The 15,262-nt window shown below is 66.0% G+C and overlaps 7 protein-coding genes across 7 annotated transcripts; 3 read left to right on the top strand and 4 right to left on the bottom strand.

Moving 5' to 3' along the window:
* Positions 1-21: 21 nt before the first annotated feature.
* On the bottom strand, positions 22-1,635 carry MICPUN_59057 (predicted protein; the record flags this gene model as incomplete). The annotated part of the gene is made up of 1 exon (XM_002503050.1): positions 22-1,635. The coding sequence occupies one exon, from the start codon at positions 1,633-1,635 to the stop codon at positions 22-24; it is 1,614 nt and encodes a 537-aa protein (XP_002503096.1).
* A 148-nt stretch (positions 1,636-1,783) lies between these two features.
* Positions 1,784-3,167, top strand: MICPUN_108386 (predicted protein). The gene has a single exon (XM_002502702.1). It carries the CDS (start codon positions 1,802-1,804, stop codon positions 3,062-3,064), a length of 1,263 nt encoding a protein of 420 aa, XP_002502748.1. The 5' UTR covers positions 1,784-1,801; the 3' UTR covers positions 3,065-3,167.
* A 1,907-nt stretch (positions 3,168-5,074) lies between these two features.
* Positions 5,075-5,686, bottom strand: MICPUN_72597 (predicted protein; the record flags this gene model as incomplete). Its single annotated transcript, XM_002503051.1, has 1 exon — positions 5,075-5,686. A coding segment is annotated over one exon (612 nt), but the record flags the coding sequence as incomplete, so codon positions are not given.
* An 805-nt stretch (positions 5,687-6,491) lies between these two features.
* Positions 6,492-11,312, top strand: OGDH (oxoglutarate dehydrogenase, E1 component; the record flags this gene model as incomplete). Its single annotated transcript, XM_002502703.1, has 12 exons — positions 6,492-6,665; positions 6,756-6,991; positions 7,122-7,255; positions 7,321-7,517; positions 7,617-8,066; positions 8,124-8,292; positions 8,824-9,101; positions 9,217-9,530; positions 9,649-9,735; positions 10,312-10,554; positions 10,640-10,985; positions 11,127-11,312. The coding sequence occupies 12 exons, from the start codon at positions 6,492-6,494 to the stop codon at positions 11,310-11,312; spliced, it is 2,814 nt and encodes a 937-aa protein (XP_002502749.1).
* Positions 11,313-11,549: 237 nt separating this feature from the next.
* Positions 11,550-12,309, top strand: MICPUN_59062 (predicted protein; the record flags this gene model as incomplete). The annotated part of the gene is made up of 3 exons (XM_002502704.1): positions 11,550-11,576; positions 11,723-11,859; positions 11,958-12,309. 3 exons carry the CDS (start codon positions 11,550-11,552, stop codon positions 12,226-12,228), a joined length of 435 nt encoding a protein of 144 aa, XP_002502750.1. The 3' UTR covers positions 12,229-12,309.
* Positions 12,310-12,374: 65 nt separating this feature from the next.
* On the bottom strand, positions 12,375-14,024 carry MICPUN_59063 (predicted protein; the record flags this gene model as incomplete). The annotated part of the gene is made up of 1 exon (XM_002503052.1): positions 12,375-14,024. The coding sequence occupies one exon, from the start codon at positions 14,022-14,024 to the stop codon at positions 12,375-12,377; it is 1,650 nt and encodes a 549-aa protein (XP_002503098.1).
* A 180-nt stretch (positions 14,025-14,204) lies between these two features.
* On the bottom strand, positions 14,205-15,135 carry MICPUN_108387 (predicted protein). The gene is made up of 2 exons (XM_002503053.1): positions 15,048-15,135; positions 14,205-14,916 (listed from the first exon to the last, which is right to left on the bottom strand). Exons 1-2 carry the CDS (start codon positions 15,123-15,125, stop codon positions 14,266-14,268), a joined length of 729 nt encoding a protein of 242 aa, XP_002503099.1. The 5' UTR covers positions 15,126-15,135; the 3' UTR covers positions 14,205-14,265.
* Positions 15,136-15,262: the final 127 nt, after the last annotated feature.

Consider the following 15,262-nt stretch of genomic DNA (forward strand, 5'->3'; position numbering starts at 1 on the left):
GGTGACGCTCGCTCGCGTGCGTCAGAAGTAGAGCGGGTTTCCCCCCTCCCCCTCTCCCTTTTCCTGCTCGAGTTCCGCCTTCGTCATCCTCGACTCCTCGACGAAAAAAGCACTCGCGAACCGCCCCCCGCGCTCGTACCTCCTCGCGGCTACCCTCCTGGGCTCGCTGCCGCCCCCCTCCGTTAAAGCCAGGTCGTGCCAGTCCTCGTCCAGACCCCCGGGCCCCGCGTACACGCCAACCTCGACGAGTAACTCGTCTCGCCCCACGCTCTCCACCAGACACCACATTCGCATCGGGAGCAGCACCAGCGGGGACTTACCGCCGACGAGGTACTCGTACGCCGACGAGAACGGCCCCTTTGCACTCACCGCCCACGTGGGGACGACGATGAGACCCTGAGGCGGGGGCCGGTTCCGCCTTCGTTCCTTCCGTTCCGCCTCCAGCTCAGCCGCCGATTTGACCACCGTCGGAGTCACGAGCTCGCGAGAGTCTTCCCCTCCTCCCTTCTCCTCCCCGACCTTCTCTCCGCCCTTGCCCTTCTTCACGCGACCGCGCCCGGCGCGGCCCTTGCCCGAGCCCACGCGGACGCGCATCCGTTCATCGTCCGACGTCGACGTGTCATCCGACGATTGGCCGTCGAACCCGTCCGACGTCGACGTGTCATCCGACGATTGGCTACTAAGTCGCGAAGGCTCGTCGTCGAAGCTCAGGTCGAACGCCTCGTCGTCCAACAGCGACTCGCACGTCAGAAACGTGGCGCCCTGGACCGCGCGCCACTCCCCGGTGGCGATGTCGTCCTCGCCGAGCCGCGGCGAGTGTTCGGGGGCGCGCGGATTCGAACCGAGGACCGTCCCGTTGGCATCCGTTCGAGCCTCGGAGACGAGCTCCACCTTGGCCAGTCGCCAGTCGCGTTTCTCCCCGGGCTTGGCCTCCACGGTGACCTCCACGCGGATCCTTCGCGCGGGTTTAGGGTCGGGCTCGCGGTCGCCTCCTTTCATGTCGTCTTTCTTGTCGAGCGTGAGCTTGATGGGTCCGTTCGAGCTCGTTTCGTCGGCGGGCCGCGTTCGCTGCGAGAATCCAAACTGAAACTTGACGCGTGACCCGTGTTCGCACGGCGGCAGCACGAGAGGTCCGTGCGCGTAGTCCCCGTCCACGACGCACATCTTGCCCATCTGCGCGCCCGCCATCAGGCGATCGTCCCCGCCCCTCGTCACCGCGACGTCCTCCTTCCCGAACTCGCATCCAGCCTCGGGCCACAGGTACCTCGTCGTGGTTGAGAAGGAGTCCACCGCGTCGATGCCCCCGTCGCCGTCGTACGCCGTGGTGGCGCGCGTGCTCCACTGGTTCACGCCCACGCCGTATTCTTTGAAACTACTCGGCACGTACTCGTCCGGCAAGGGGACGATGTCGCCCGTCGGGCCGAGGGCGACGGCGTGCCCGGTCCACTCCCCCGTGACGTTCTTGCGGAAATCCTCCCAGACGTCGGCGGGCGGCCACTCCTTGTTTGGGGGGACGACGCGCGCGCGCGTTCGAGGGGCGCGGGGCCCCGCGCGCCGCGGACGCGATGACGGGAACGCGCGCGGCGGTGCCGCGGGCGCGACGCGACGCGCGGACGCGGGCGCTGGTCCGGACATGTCGGTCCCGGCGACCCGTGACGTGGGAAGTGCGACGACCGCCGCCGATTCGGTCGTTGGGTTTCTCACGTCACACGCAGCTAGCAGCTGTGGGTGGGCACCCCCTTCCAAAAATGACGCGACAGACCGTTGAGGCGCGGAGGAGGAGGAGGAGGTGGCGGCGATCATGACGGACGACCGCGGCGGCGCGCTCGGCCCGTCCCTCGGAGCGTTCCACGCGTGCTACCTCGTCGGCAGCCTCGACCCGGCGAGGAAGGGCCGGTCCTACGTCGGCTTTACCGTCAACCCCGAGCGGCGCATCAGGCAGCACAACGGCGTGCTCGCCGCCGGGGCGAGGTACACGCGCAGGCTCCGGCCGTGCGAGATGGTCCTCCTCGTGCACGGGTTCCCGTCGAAGGTCCAGGCGCTGCAGTTCGAGTGGGCGTGGCAGAAGCCCGCGCTGAGTCGCGCGGTGAGGGAGGCGGCTGCGCGGCTCAAGGTGAGCGACAGATCGTCCTCGTTGGTGAACAAGACGAGGCTGGTCATGGCGATGCTGCACGTCTCTCCGTGGAATAACCTACCGTTGCGCGTGCACTTTCTCAATCCGGAGTACGCGAAGCTCGCCAAGGACAAGTGCGACGCCCCGCCGGAGCACGTGGAGGTTGCCGTCGGGGACATGGACGCGCTCAAGCGATCGGTGGGCGGGTCCTTCAACGACGGGAAAGATCTCGACGATTCAGACGACGATTCAGACGACGACGAAGACAGCCGCGTCGTCACCATCGACGGGGATTCCATCTCCGAGATGCCGTCCATCTCGGGCGCGTTCGCATCGCGAAGGAGGTGCGCCGCGTGCGGCGGGGAAGGGGTTCGCGGCGCAGGGGCGCGGGTCGCGTGTCCGCGGTGCGATTGCGTCGCGCACCCTCGTTGCATGGCGTCGCATTTTTTCGCCAGCTGTGCGCAGTCATCAGAGAAGTCGGGGCCCGGGACGCCGCGGCGACCCACCCGGACGCTGATACCGCGAGGAGGGCCGTGCCCGGCGTGTGGGGCTTCGCTGTCTTGGGGCGCGGTCGTGGCCGCCGGGAGAAGGACACGGACACGACCGGCGCCGAACCGAAAAGAGGACAACACAGCTGGCACAGCTGGCATAATAAATGGCACAGCTGGCGCGAAACCGCCGCCGCCCCTTCCCGTGGACGTCGACGCGGCGTGTACTCGACGGGCGGAGGCACGGGCCGCGCACGCCGCGAGGGTCGCGGCGTGGGCGGACGCCAGCCTGGACGCCAGCCTGGACGAAGACACAGCTGTGAACGACGACGACGACACAGCTGTGGACGACTCGGACGTCGAGGAGGCGTACGCGGCGCCGTTGGCGGAGAGGCTGGAGGCGAAATGGATGCGAAACGGCACGGGGCCCCGGAACGTCATCAAGATATCGGTGAGCCCGTAGACGAGGAGAATGGGCGACCGCGCTTAGGAATGACTTTCGCTTGCGCACGCCTAATAGTACTGGTAGGAACGTAACGGACTTTAACGCTCACGACAGGAACTCCAATCGCGGAGGAGGTTTCGGGTCCATGGTGTCGAACATCGCGACCACCTCAGCCGCGGCGAACCGCAGGTTCTTCCCCGCGCGCTCAGCCCGATCGATTCGCTTCAGCTTGACGTACTGCTTCCTGTAGGGATTCGTCTCCCACGGGTCCGACAGGCGCCAGAGCAGGTTTCGAACTCGTTTCAAAACCCGCTTGGAACGGCTCGCCTCGCAGATTTTCTCAGCCCACATGACCTCGCCCACGCCGCGTCTCGCGACCCGTTGACCGTTGTCGTACTGATCGAACGCGGACGGGCAAACGAGCTGCGGCGTCGCGTGCGTCACCGCGGCCGCGACGGTCCCGACGCCGCCGCCGTGCACGATGGCGGTGCACTCGGGTAACAGCGCGTCCAGGTCGGCGTACGCGCAGTGGAACACGCCTTCGATCGCGCCGTCGACGACTCCTGTAATAATAAATAAAACACGTCGTCAATCCAATTGCCCATACAAGGTACGAAAATAAAAGAAACTCACCGACGGGGAGCGTTTCCGGGTGGGACGTAAGCAACACCGCGCGCGTTCGCTTCGTCTCGTCCACGATGACGCGAAACTTGGCCGGCAGGTCGCGGTCCCTGTACGACTTGTTCATCCGCGCGACGATCGCCACCGCCGCCGCGAAGAAATCGGGCGCGTGGCGGGGGTTACCGGTGCCGCAGAAAAAGACGATCGTCCGCGCGTACTTGGGCGCCGTCTCCTGAAGCCACCGCGTCAGCGCGTCCGGAATGGACGGCGCCGTCGGTGGTTCAGGGTTTGATTCGCGCGGGTTTGGTGGTTCGAGGGGCCAGCCCACCTGCGATAGCCCCGACGGCCACGTCTCCGGTTGCGGAGGAGCGAACCACTCCGGGACGAAGAGAAGACTTCGCTCGCATAGGAAATAATTCCTGTAGACGCCGTTCGGGCAGAGCTGTAAACGCAGCGCGCGCCTGTGCACGTCGAGCCTGGGAAGGAACGCGGCGTCCACGACGGTGTTATCGACGCAGTCGACGCAGCGCGTGACGCACGAAGGGAGCCATGATGAATGTTCGCGCAGTTTCCTGAAGAGGGAGAAGGGCGGTTGCTTGACGTCCGGGGACCTGAGCAGCGACGGGGAGAGAAGGGCGGTGACGCATCGCACGAACGGCGCCCTCGGGCCGAGGCGGCCGGCCTTGGCGAGGTCCTCGATCGTCTTCACGCCCAGGTCCTGGGATCGCGTCCGGGAGGGAGGGCGCGTCGTGGCTCAGTCTACGATCTCGGGTGGACAAAGTGAGGCGACTGGCGCGAGATAAAAACGCTGAAATAACGCACCAGAGGGTGGCCCACCACGACGACTGACTCGTACTGGTTCCCGTCGAAGAGCGCCCGCATGGCGCGGACGTGCGTGCCCAGCTGCCTCATCCACCAGTCCACGACGGACCCGTTCCCGTAGTGCCTGCGACCCTTCGAGTCCGCCAGGCGCGCCTCGTACTCTGCGCGTCACCCGTCGGGTGAAAGTCGAGGCCCGCGGCGAGTTCGGCGAAGTGCGGGTTGGCCATGAAGACGACCGACGTCGGTCGTACGTCGTCGTCGTCGTTGGTTGCCTTCGTCGCGGTCTGAATCGCGCGCGCGAGGCGGGCCAGGGGCGCGACGTCGCCCCGGCTGCCGTAGCAGGCGGTCACGATCACCAGACGTGCGGTGGACATGTCGCGCGCGCGAGAGAAGTGCCGGCGCGAAAGGGGAGCCGGGGAGGCGAAAGGCTCGAACATTTTACAAGCACCTTCGGACCTTCTACTACACTAGTCTAGTCTACGAAGGTAAAAGTGACCTTCGAGGCGCCTTCGCACGTTTCAGCTCCGGCGGCTACGCGACTAATAAGACCGGTCAAAACTCGATACCCACCGCCCCGTCCCCGTCCCCGTCCCCGTCCCCGTCCCCGTCCCCGTCCCCGTCCCTCGCCGCCGCCTCTCTCGCCGCCGCCCTGCGCCGCCTCACCTCATCCGGGTCATCGCCGATGACGCCCCGTTTACTCGTGCGCATTTTCCGCTCTCCCACGACGTACTTCTCCCCTTCCCTCGCGCGTTCGCGGTATCCCGCCCACAGCGCGAAGTGGTGCATGACGAGCGCGGACGCGACGGCGACGTTGAGCGACGCCGTGCCGACTCCGTGCTGTCTGATGTACACGAACCCGTCGCAGATGGCTTTTTGCTGTTTGGTCAATCCGTCGCCCTCGTTGCCGGCGATGAACGCGGTGTTTTGCGCGAATGGGTGCGTCTCGATGGGCACCGCGCCGTCGCATATCTCGACGCCCAATATCTTGGTCACGCCCATACGCTCCATGAGCCCGACCCTGGCGTCCGATAGGGTCGGGTAGTGGACGAAATCCACGTGGTTCGACGATCCCTTGCACCCGAAGGTGTTGTACGATTTGGCGCCGATGAGGACGACGGACCTGACGCCGAACGCGGTGGCGCATCTCGCGATCGTGCCGACGTTGTGCTTCTTGGCGATGTTGTGGACCAGAAAGTAGCACTTGGGTGCGCCCGACGACTGGCCGGTCCACTCGTCGCACGCCTCGCCGCCGTCAGGGGCGCGCGCGGTGCCGTCGTCGTCGCCATCGGTCGGCGGGGCGGCGGCGGCGCGCGCGCCCTCCGCGACGTCCCCCTCGCCGCGGGTTCCGTCCGGCGATGCCGGCGGGTCCATGCCGCGTCGTTCGGATCGCGCGATACGTTCGCGTGCGATGCGCCTGGTCCACGCGACGTCGCCCCCGCGCGCAGCCCCGGTGTGTCGCGCGCGGGTCGCCCGCGTGACACGAATCTCGGACAGGACGGCGGAACCGCGTCTGCGTTGTTAAAAGTTATCCCATCCGAGTCAGCTGGAGTCAGACGTCTCCGCGCGGTGCGGGTGTGTCCGGCGCCGGGGGTTTCGTCGTTCGGTGCGCGCCATGAGGCGCGCGGGAGCGAACGCGGTCGCGCGGCTGGCGTCGAGCGCGCTCCGCGGCGGCCGACGGGTCGGCGTCGCGCCGGAGGAGGGCATACGCAGCAATTGCGCGTCCCAGTCGCCGAGAACGCCCGCGCCGTCCGGGGAGCCCGCGCGGTGCAGGATGCCCCGCTGGGAGCGGGCGGCGCGCGGGGATCGTCCACGCGCGGGTTCGACGTCACGCGCCCTCGCGCATCGGGCGGACGAGCGCGCGCGGGATGGCGGAGCATCCGGAGGCTGGCGCGGGCTCAGGGAATTCGCATCATCCGTCGCGAGCGGCGCGTCGGGCGACGGAGGAGGGGGCGCGACGTCGCCGAGCTCCGAGGACGACGCGAGCGGCGCGGAGACCGCGCCGATGATCACCGCCGAGGACGTCGAGCTGCAGTCCACCAGGGACACCGCCGACGTCCTGCGCATCTACAAGGTGGTCCGCGCCATCCGCAACCGCGGACACTTCGCCGCGCGACTGGACCCGCTCGGCCGATCCCTCGGACCGCTAAAGGAGGGCTACGAGCTCATGGAGTCCACCGTCCCGGAGGACGGCGCGGACATCGCCAAGCTCCTCAACGGATTCCCCAACGACCTGTACCTCCGCGGCCGTAAGGTCAACGTCGGGCAGTACCTCGGCCTCCACGACCCATCCCCGGAGAAGCGATTCTTCCTCGGCAACGAGTGCAAGTCCCTCGACCCCGACGGCAGGCGCCAGTGGTGGACGGTGGAGGAGCTCATGACCCGCCTCCGCGCGGTGTACTGCGGCACCCTGAGCGCGGAGTTTAACCACCTCGCGAGCGTGCACAAGAAAGACTGGCTTCGAAGGCAGCTCGAGGGACACGTGCGAGACGACGGCGGGGTGGCGTCGACGGGCGGCGAGGTGCGTTTATTTTATTAATCTTGTGGTGTGTTTTGTGTGGGCAATTAGACTGACGTGTTTTTATTTTCAGGCGAGCCGGGTGCGAGGTCCTCGCGGCCGACCCGCGGCTGGCAGGCAACTCACGCGCGAGGATAAGCGCACGGTGCTCAGGAGGCTGATCAAGGCGGACGCGCTGGAGGGGTTCCTGGCGCGAAACTTTCCATCCGCGAAGCGGTTCGGGTTGGAAGGCGCCGAGGCGCTCATCCCGGGTGAGTTTATTTTAATCTTTGTATCAGGTATGGGCAATCAGACTGACGCGGTTTTTTGTTAACAGGTTTGCAGAGCGTGGTGGAGAGCGCCGCGGCGGGTGGCGCCGAGGCTGTCGTCGTGGGAATGGCGCACCGCGGCAGGCTCAACGTCCTGAACAACGTGTTCGGCAAACCCTTGGGTTTGATCGCGACGGAGATGCGGGGCGAGTCCAGGAGCTCGTTCAACGTGGGGGACGTGCGGTACCACCTGGGCACGCGAACAGTCACCGACGTCGAGGTTGAACTGGGGACGGACTCGTCGTCATACGTATTGGGGGGCAACGCGGGTAATAACGCGGGGCTCGACGACGATGGCGTTAAGACGGTAACCCTAAAGGAGCAGAGGCGGGTGGAGATGTCCATGGCGCCCAACCCGAGCCACCTCGAGGCGGTCAACTCCGTCGTCGCCGGGATGGTCCGGTCGAAGCAGATGAGGGTGGACGTACCCCGGGGTGGACGATCCCGGGTCTCGCAGCGGAAGGTGATGGGTTTGCTGATTCACGGCGACGCCGCCTTTTGCGGCTTGGGCGTCAACGCCGAGGTCATGCAGCTGCAGGACCTGCCGGACTACACCACGGGCGGCACGGTTCACATCGTCGTCAACAACCAGATCGGGTTCACCACGGTGCCGAGGCGAGCGAGATCGAGCCCGCACCCGAGCGACGTCGCCAAGGGGTACGGGGCTCCGATTTTTCACGTCAACGGCGACGACCCCGAAGCCGTCGTCCGCGCGTGTCGACTCGCCGCCGACTTTCGAGCCGAGTGGGGCCAGGTGAGTTTATTTTCATTTTCGTATGGGCAATTATACTGACGTGGTTTTTTATAACAGGACGTGGTGATCAACCTGGTGTGCTACCGCCGCCTCGGGCACAACGAACAGGACGACCCGTCCATCACGCTTCCGCTGCTGTCGGAGCGGATCAAGCGTCAGCGGAAAGTGTCGGAGATTTACGCCGATCGGCTCGTCGCCGACGGCGTGGCGACGAGGGACGAGGTGAGTTTATTTTCATTTTCGTGTGGGCAATTTGACTGACGTGTTTTTTTTGAACAGGTGGAGCGATGGATCGAAGGGTGCGCCACCGAATACCAGGCTGAGCTCGACGCGGCTGGGACGTACGTGGAATCACCCGAAGATTGGGCGGTGTCGACGTACATGGGCCAACGAGACAGCGCGTTGAACGTGGGCGAGCGGTTACGGCTGGAGAAGGAGCTGCGGCTGGAGCTCGACGCGCACAAGACGCTCGAGGAGGAGGGCGTGATCGTCGAGGACGGGCCGGGCGGGCCCCGCGCGGTGTCTCAGGCGGCGGGTGGCGACGAGGCATCGTCGAGCGGTAACGGAGACGTCGCGACGACCGCCGGTTCCAGGTTCGAGTCCATCGAGGGCCTCGACGCGAACCCGCGTTTTAATCCGAGGATGTTCAGCACGGGGGTGCCGCTGGAGATGATACGCGCGGTCGGGCACGCGATGACCGAGCTGCCCCCGGAAAACCTCGACGATATCGCGGGCAAGTTCGACCCCTCGAGCGCAGACGGTATGGACGACGTAGACGACGACATAGACGCGTTGGCAAAGGCGGAGAAGGACTACGGCGTTCGAGTGGGCGATTCGGTGCGCACCGCCAAGGCGCTCCTGTCGCAACTGGACGACGTGGCTCGAAAAGCCCGGCTGGAGCACATGGGCCTGTTCCCCCCGGATTTCATCGCGCACCCGCACACGCGCAAGCTGCTGGAGAACCGCCGAAAGATGGTGGACGGCGAGCTCGGCGTGGACTGGGGCACCGCGGAGCTCCTCGCGTTTGCGACGTTGGTGCGTTTATTTTAATCTTTGTGTCAGGTACGGGCAATTAGAATGACTGACGCGGTTTTTTATTCAGGTGCTGCACCGGTACCCGGGCGAGGACCCGGCGGCGCCGCCTCGCAAGCACTGCCACGTTCGGCTCAGCGGCCAGGACGTCGAGCGCGGCACCTTCAACCACAGGCACTCCGTGCTGTACTGCTCCAGGACGTCGAGGCCGGTCAACCCGATCGATAACATGGGCCTCGGGGACCAGGACAGGTTCCTGGTGTGCAACTCCCCGCTCTCGGAACACGCGGTGATGGGATTCGAGTACGGATTCAGCGTCGACTCCGGTCCAGCCGCGCTCGTGCTGTGGGAGGCGCAGTTCGGCGATTTCGCCAACAACGCGCAGGGCATCGTGGACCAGTTCGTCGCGACCGGCGAGGCCAAGTGGTGGGGGTTCCCCCTCTTCTCTCTTTCCCCCTCTTCTCTGTTTCCCCCTCTTTCCAAGGTATTTTCTCTCTAACCGGACGACGCGCTCGTGTCGATTCGACTCTACCGAGCGGGGTCAGCGGAGCGGGCTCGTCCTCCTCCTGCCGCACGGCTACGACGGTAACGGCCCGGACCACAGCAGCGCGAGGCCCGAACGTTGGCTCGCGGCGGCGTCGGACGACCCGGATTCGCTTCCGGGCCGATCGCCCCGAGACGGCGAACACGCGGCGAAGACCTTCGCCGCGCTTCGGGAGAAAACGGTCGATAAAACGGTCGATAAAACGGTCGGGAAAACGGTCGGCGACGCGGACGACGACGCGGACGGTTCATCCGGGTTCATCTCCCTGGACCGGCTGAGGGAGAGGGTGGAGGCGCTCGAGGCGGCGGCGGAGTCGGCGCCGGCGGAGGACGCCGCGGGGTTCGAGGTGGACGATTCCAACGACCAGGCGTTTACGCTCTTCGACGAGCACGGCGCGTTGATCGACGCGGACGTGGCACCTGACGTGGACGCATCTGCTGACGTGGCGACTTCCACGCGAGGGTTCCGACGCGAGCCCCACGACGGCATCGATCGCCTCGTCGTCGAGCCCGACGATTTTCACGACGACGACGACGCAGCCGCAGTCGCCGGAACGGGAGGACAACACACGCAGGCTTCCGAGATGGACCCCATCGCGCTGGCGTCCGCGGCGGTCAAGGCGTCGCGCGCGCGGTCCATGTACGACGACGTCCGACGCTTCTTCCGCAGGGACCGAGGACGAATCGATCGCGCGGATTGGGAACGGTACATGCGGCACAGGGCCAAGACCCACGCGGATTCCTCGTGCAACTTTGTCCTCATCAACCCCTCCACACCCGCGAATTACTTTCACGCGCTGAGGCGCCAGGCCAATTTACCGCACGTCAAGCCCCTCGTCGTGCTCGCCCCCAAGTACCTCCTCCACCACAGGCCGTGCGCGTCGCCGCTGCGAGATTTCGGCCCCGGGAGCAGGTGAGTTTATTTTATTCTTTGTAGACTACCTTTGAAGGTACCGGGTACGGGCGATTAGAAGACTGACGCGGTTTTTTGTCGACAGGTTCCACGCCGTCATCGGCGACGGCGACGTGGGCGACAACTCCGTCGAGCCCGACGCCGTCACCGGCGCCCGCGAGAGACCCAAAGCCTCGAACGTCCGCCGCGTCGTCGTGTGCACCGGGCAGGTGTACTACAAGCTGCACCAGCTTCGCAAGGCGAAAGGAGCCGACGACGTGGCGCTGGTCCGGTTGGAGCAGCTCTCGCCGTTCCCGCACGCCGCGCTGGCGAGGCGACTGGCGAGGTACCCGAACGCCGAGCTCGTGTGGTGCCAGGAGGAGCCCAAGAACATGGGGTACTGGGCGTTCGCGCAGCCGCGCGTCAACACGGCTGTGCGGGAGATACTCGAGGTGGATCGAGGCGGAATCAATCGCGCGGCGGCGTTCGGCGGCGACGACGACGGGGACGACGGGGACGGGGACGGGGACGATAGGAACGAGGTTTGGGCACCCGAACGGGCGGGCGAGAAGAAGACGAATCGGCGGGACGAGAAGACGAATCGACGGGACGAGGTTCGAAGGGTGCGGTACGTCGGCAGGCCGGCGGCGGCGTCGCCCGCCACGGGGTCACCCGTGATTCACGCCGCGGAGACCAGGGCGCTGGTGCACGAGGCGCTGGGGTTGGAGCACGTGGGGATCCACCTCGCGGAGCCGAGGTCGAGCGTGCCGCGGTACTGAGCAGCGTGTGTGCTCGTGTAGGTAGCCCGGGGAGGAGGGACGGAAACTGAACCCGGCGGTGTCAACTTGACCGTAATTCGAGAATGGCGGTCTAACTTTAAGCCAGTCGGCCCGTGCCGGTCCTTGGATTTCTCGGATTCCGTTTGTAGCTTTCCGTTTGTCCCGATTCGTGAATTTGGGCCGGGCGTATCTCTGAGGCGCGACATCGTCTCTCCGCGCTCCACAGCGCCCCCGAAGATGAGCGGTCCCGTGAAGAAAATCGCGGTGCGTCCCACGTCCCGCGCCAGTGTCCTTCACGGACGACACCCCGCCCGCCCCCGCGCGCGTGCCGAGCCCCCCCGGCCCCTTTCCCTCGAGTCGACAGCTGACGGATCCCCCCCCTCCCACCGCGCACCAACGTTACACGACAGGGCGAGGCCGCCAAGGCGAGCGGTCTGCTCGGCAACATCGCCAAGGTTCTCCCCTGGAAGATCACCGGCCCCGCATCCGGCGCGGAGTGGAAGGAGGTGCCCATCGGAGCCACCGAGTACCGCGTCACCGCCCCAGCGTGAGTCCACCCCTCCGCCCAAATCCGTACGCGTTCCAGTCAGAAAAACCCTAGATTCCCGGTCTCACCCCGTCCCGCCCCCGTCGTTGAACAAACAGGAGCCAGCCCAGCACGGTGAGGGTCCCGCACGCCGAGCCCGAACGGATCTACGACGTCAGGTACCACACCAGGGACTCGAGGCGCAAGTACGAGCCCGTCCTTCACGGCGACGTGTACTCGACCACGGTGGTGACGCCGGAGAACATCATGCAAAACATGGAGGACAACGTGAAGGGAGTCTTCACCCCCGGGGTGAGGCACGGGATCCAGGACTTGAACGGGTACGAGGAGGTGAGCATCCTGGAGCAGACCAACGGGGGGTACACGTGACAGACGTCCTCCCGTGCCGCCACTTTCTGTACCCGTAGTCGACAAATCTGTAATCAATTATAATTTCAAGTTTCACCGAAAGCGACGGCCTGACGAGCGACGACGACAAGCGCTAAAAAATTAAGAAAGAATCCGCGGACGACGCCTCACCGCGGCAGCAGCGGGCTCATCTCCGATCGCACGCGCGCCGCCGCGTTCACCGCGCGCCGCCACCGTCCGACGATCAACCCGATCGCGACGAGCGCGGTTACGACAGCGAACGCGGCGAACGACGCCCCGAACCGCACGTCCCGTCTTCTCGCCCCGACCCACAGCGCGGCCCTGAACGGATGACGCAGCGGCGACGGCATCGTCGCACCGTCACCGCCTTTGAGTCCTCCTTCCAGGTCGCCCAACACCGCGGAGGAGGAGGAGGAGGCGCCGCCCGCCACGACGGATTCGGCGAAGAGCGGGCCTCGCACTTCGAACTCGACGATTTGCGTGTTAATCGTCGGCGACAGGTTGTTGTCGCTCACCATCAAAACCCCAATCGCGCCGTCGTTCCCCGATTCGAACGCGTGCACCCCCTCCATGTTCCCGATGGGTCCGTCGTCCCAGTCCAACAGCGGCGAGACGTGAACCGTCGCGCCGGGGACGCGAAGCGAATCGGCACGAACCGTTCGAAGCGACGCGACGTGATCGCCGGTGACGAAGTCGTAGCAGTGGAACAGGACCACGACGATGGACCCGTCGGGTGTGAGCGTGGCGTCCGACGCGCCGCACTGGAACCGTCCGGGCGCCAGCGCGTCCCCTAAACCGCGCAGGTACACCTTACCGATTAAACCGAGCCCGCCGCCGCCCGTCGACGCTGAGCTGGGTGCGTCGAGAATAAATCCGGTGACCACTCCGGATGCGTTCCTCGCCTCGCACATCGCCACGATGACCGACCCCGGGTACGCCCCCTCCGGCAACGAACCCGCGAACGTGTACCTGGACGGGAGATACACCGTCGCCTCCGGGCCGAGGTTAACACCGCACGCGTCGTCGCCCTTAAAGGCTTCCGCGGCGCCCGGAACGTTCCGGTACCCTCCGGCGACGCCGTCCGCGAATCGCAACAGGTTGTTCGGTCGCACGCCCGGTACCTGGGCATCCTCGACGCCCACGACGAAATCGTTCAAGCCGAACGACGCGTCACCGCCCGGTGAGTCACCACCGTCCGCCGCGTGGGGGATTCGCACGATGGACTCGGTGTCGATGCGCGTCCCCGGCGTTCGTTCGACGGGAGCGCCGTCGTCGGCGTCGGCGGATCGGAACCGAAAGGCGGTGGCGTCTGAGATCTTCGTCACGGCGTCGAGGCGGCCGGTGCTCGGCTCGTTGCGCAGTTCCACGCGCATGAGCCTGGCGTAGTTGTCGGTGAGGATCCACGCCACGGAGCCGTCCGCGTTTCCCGTCGCCGACGACCATCCGCCGTAGCTCAGCGGGTCGAGCTCGGCGTCGGGTGTTTCATCGGAAGAAGCCGGGGACGTGAACGTCACCTCCAAGCCTCCGAGGAAACGCGCGCGGCCGCCGGGCACCGCGGTCGGGAACTCGCCGCCGCGCACGCCACGGATGGGTTTCGTGTCGAACGGAACGTCCACGAGCCCCGCGGATCCCTCGCCGACGGTCGCCGGGTGGACGCCGCCGCCGCGAGCGACGCGACGACGTTCACGAGAGTGATGGATGCGTGCGTCGTCGGCGTCGCTCGCGGCGGCGGTGACGGACGCGAGCGCGAGCGCCGCGAGGACGAGCGCGAGCGACGGCGTCCTTCCCCGCCGCATCGCCGACGCGATCCGACGCCCCGGACCCGCCGCGAGCGCGCCGCCGTCCGCAGCTCGACCGCGACCTCGCTCTGGGGGTTACAACATTCTCGAGCTGCGGATATACATCACCCCCAACTTTGCCACCTCGGCAGCACCGACAGGCACAGCCAGCCAGTCACCAATTTTGGCCAATTGGCAAACTCGGTCAACAGAATCTATTTATCGGGAAGAATCTAATGCTGCTACCAACGCGGCTCACCTACCTCTTCGCGTTCACCGTCCCCGGGGGCGACACCGCCCCCGCGTCCTCGCTCGTCCTCTTCGGCGCCTGCGCGGCCGTGTTGTCCCTCCTCGCGCCCCGTCCGGGCGATCCCGGCGCGTCCAATCCGTTGGCCATGATGGACGCGAGCTTCCGTCCCTTCTTCTTCCCCGGGGTGCCCTGCGACGTGCCCTCGAGGACCATCTCCAGGAACTCGTCGTACTGAAGTTTGCCGTCGTTGTTCCTGTCCACGAGCTTGAAGAACAGCGACACCTCGTCGTCGTCCATCGGGTCCCCCAGCTGCGTCAGCACCTCCCTAAACTCCACCAGCGATATCTCTCCGTTGCCATCCTTGTCGAAGAACTGAAAGGAGTTCTTGAACAGCTTGTCCGCCTCCTCGACCGACTCCAACTCCTCGAAGTACAGCCTCGCGAACTCGGCGAAGGACAGGGCGCCGCTGTTGTCGGCGTCGTATTCCTCCAGGAGCTCCTGCACGTGATGCTCGGTGGGATTGAGGCCCACCGCGCGGAGCACCGTGGCGAGCTCCGCGGCGTTGATCTGTCCGCTGTTGTCGGCGTCGAAGATGGCGAACTTGGCCTTGATCTCCTTGAGCCTCTGCTTGCCGATCTTCTGTTTGACCAACCGCTCGAGCTGTTCACGAAGAGAGGACGCGGGGGTCGTCGGGGCTCAGCGCTCGCGAATCAAATCAAGAGGGGCGCGTTCAACAACGGGCGACGGGAAGGGGCGGGGCACGCGGCGCGGCGGAAGGGACGGGGGCTCACCTCGTAAGTCTCCTTCTTTTCCTTGGCGTTCTTCCGGGCCTCGCCCCGGAGGAAGCGCCCGAGGCCGAGGCTGAACATGGACGGCCTACGTCGGGTGTGCCTCTCGGAGTGTCGCAATTGGGCGCGACCGACGATGACGAGGCGTAAAATCGTGCGGTGAGAACCGTACCGTACGTAGATGTGGTGAAGAATCGCGAGTTTGTTGGGAAATAGAG

Source organism: Micromonas commoda, chromosome 6, assembly GCF_000090985.2.
Source record: "Micromonas commoda chromosome 6, complete sequence".
Classification (NCBI taxonomy): Eukaryota; Viridiplantae; Chlorophyta; class Mamiellophyceae; order Mamiellales; family Mamiellaceae; genus Micromonas; species Micromonas commoda.

Bases quoted from the DNA above. Each gene is read 5' to 3' on its own strand.
- MICPUN_108387 (XM_002503053.1), bottom strand. From the start codon at position 15,125: ATGTTCAGCCTCGGCCTCGGGCGCTTCCTCCGGGGCGAGGCCCGGAAG. The intron at 14,917-15,047 runs GTGAGCCCCCGT...CTTCGTGAACAG, and splicing joins AAAAGAAGGAGACTTACGAG to CTCGAGCGGTTGGTCAAACA.
- MICPUN_108386 (XM_002502702.1), top strand. From the start codon at position 1,802: ATGACGGACGACCGCGGCGGCGCGCTCGGCCCGTCCCTCGGAGCGTTC.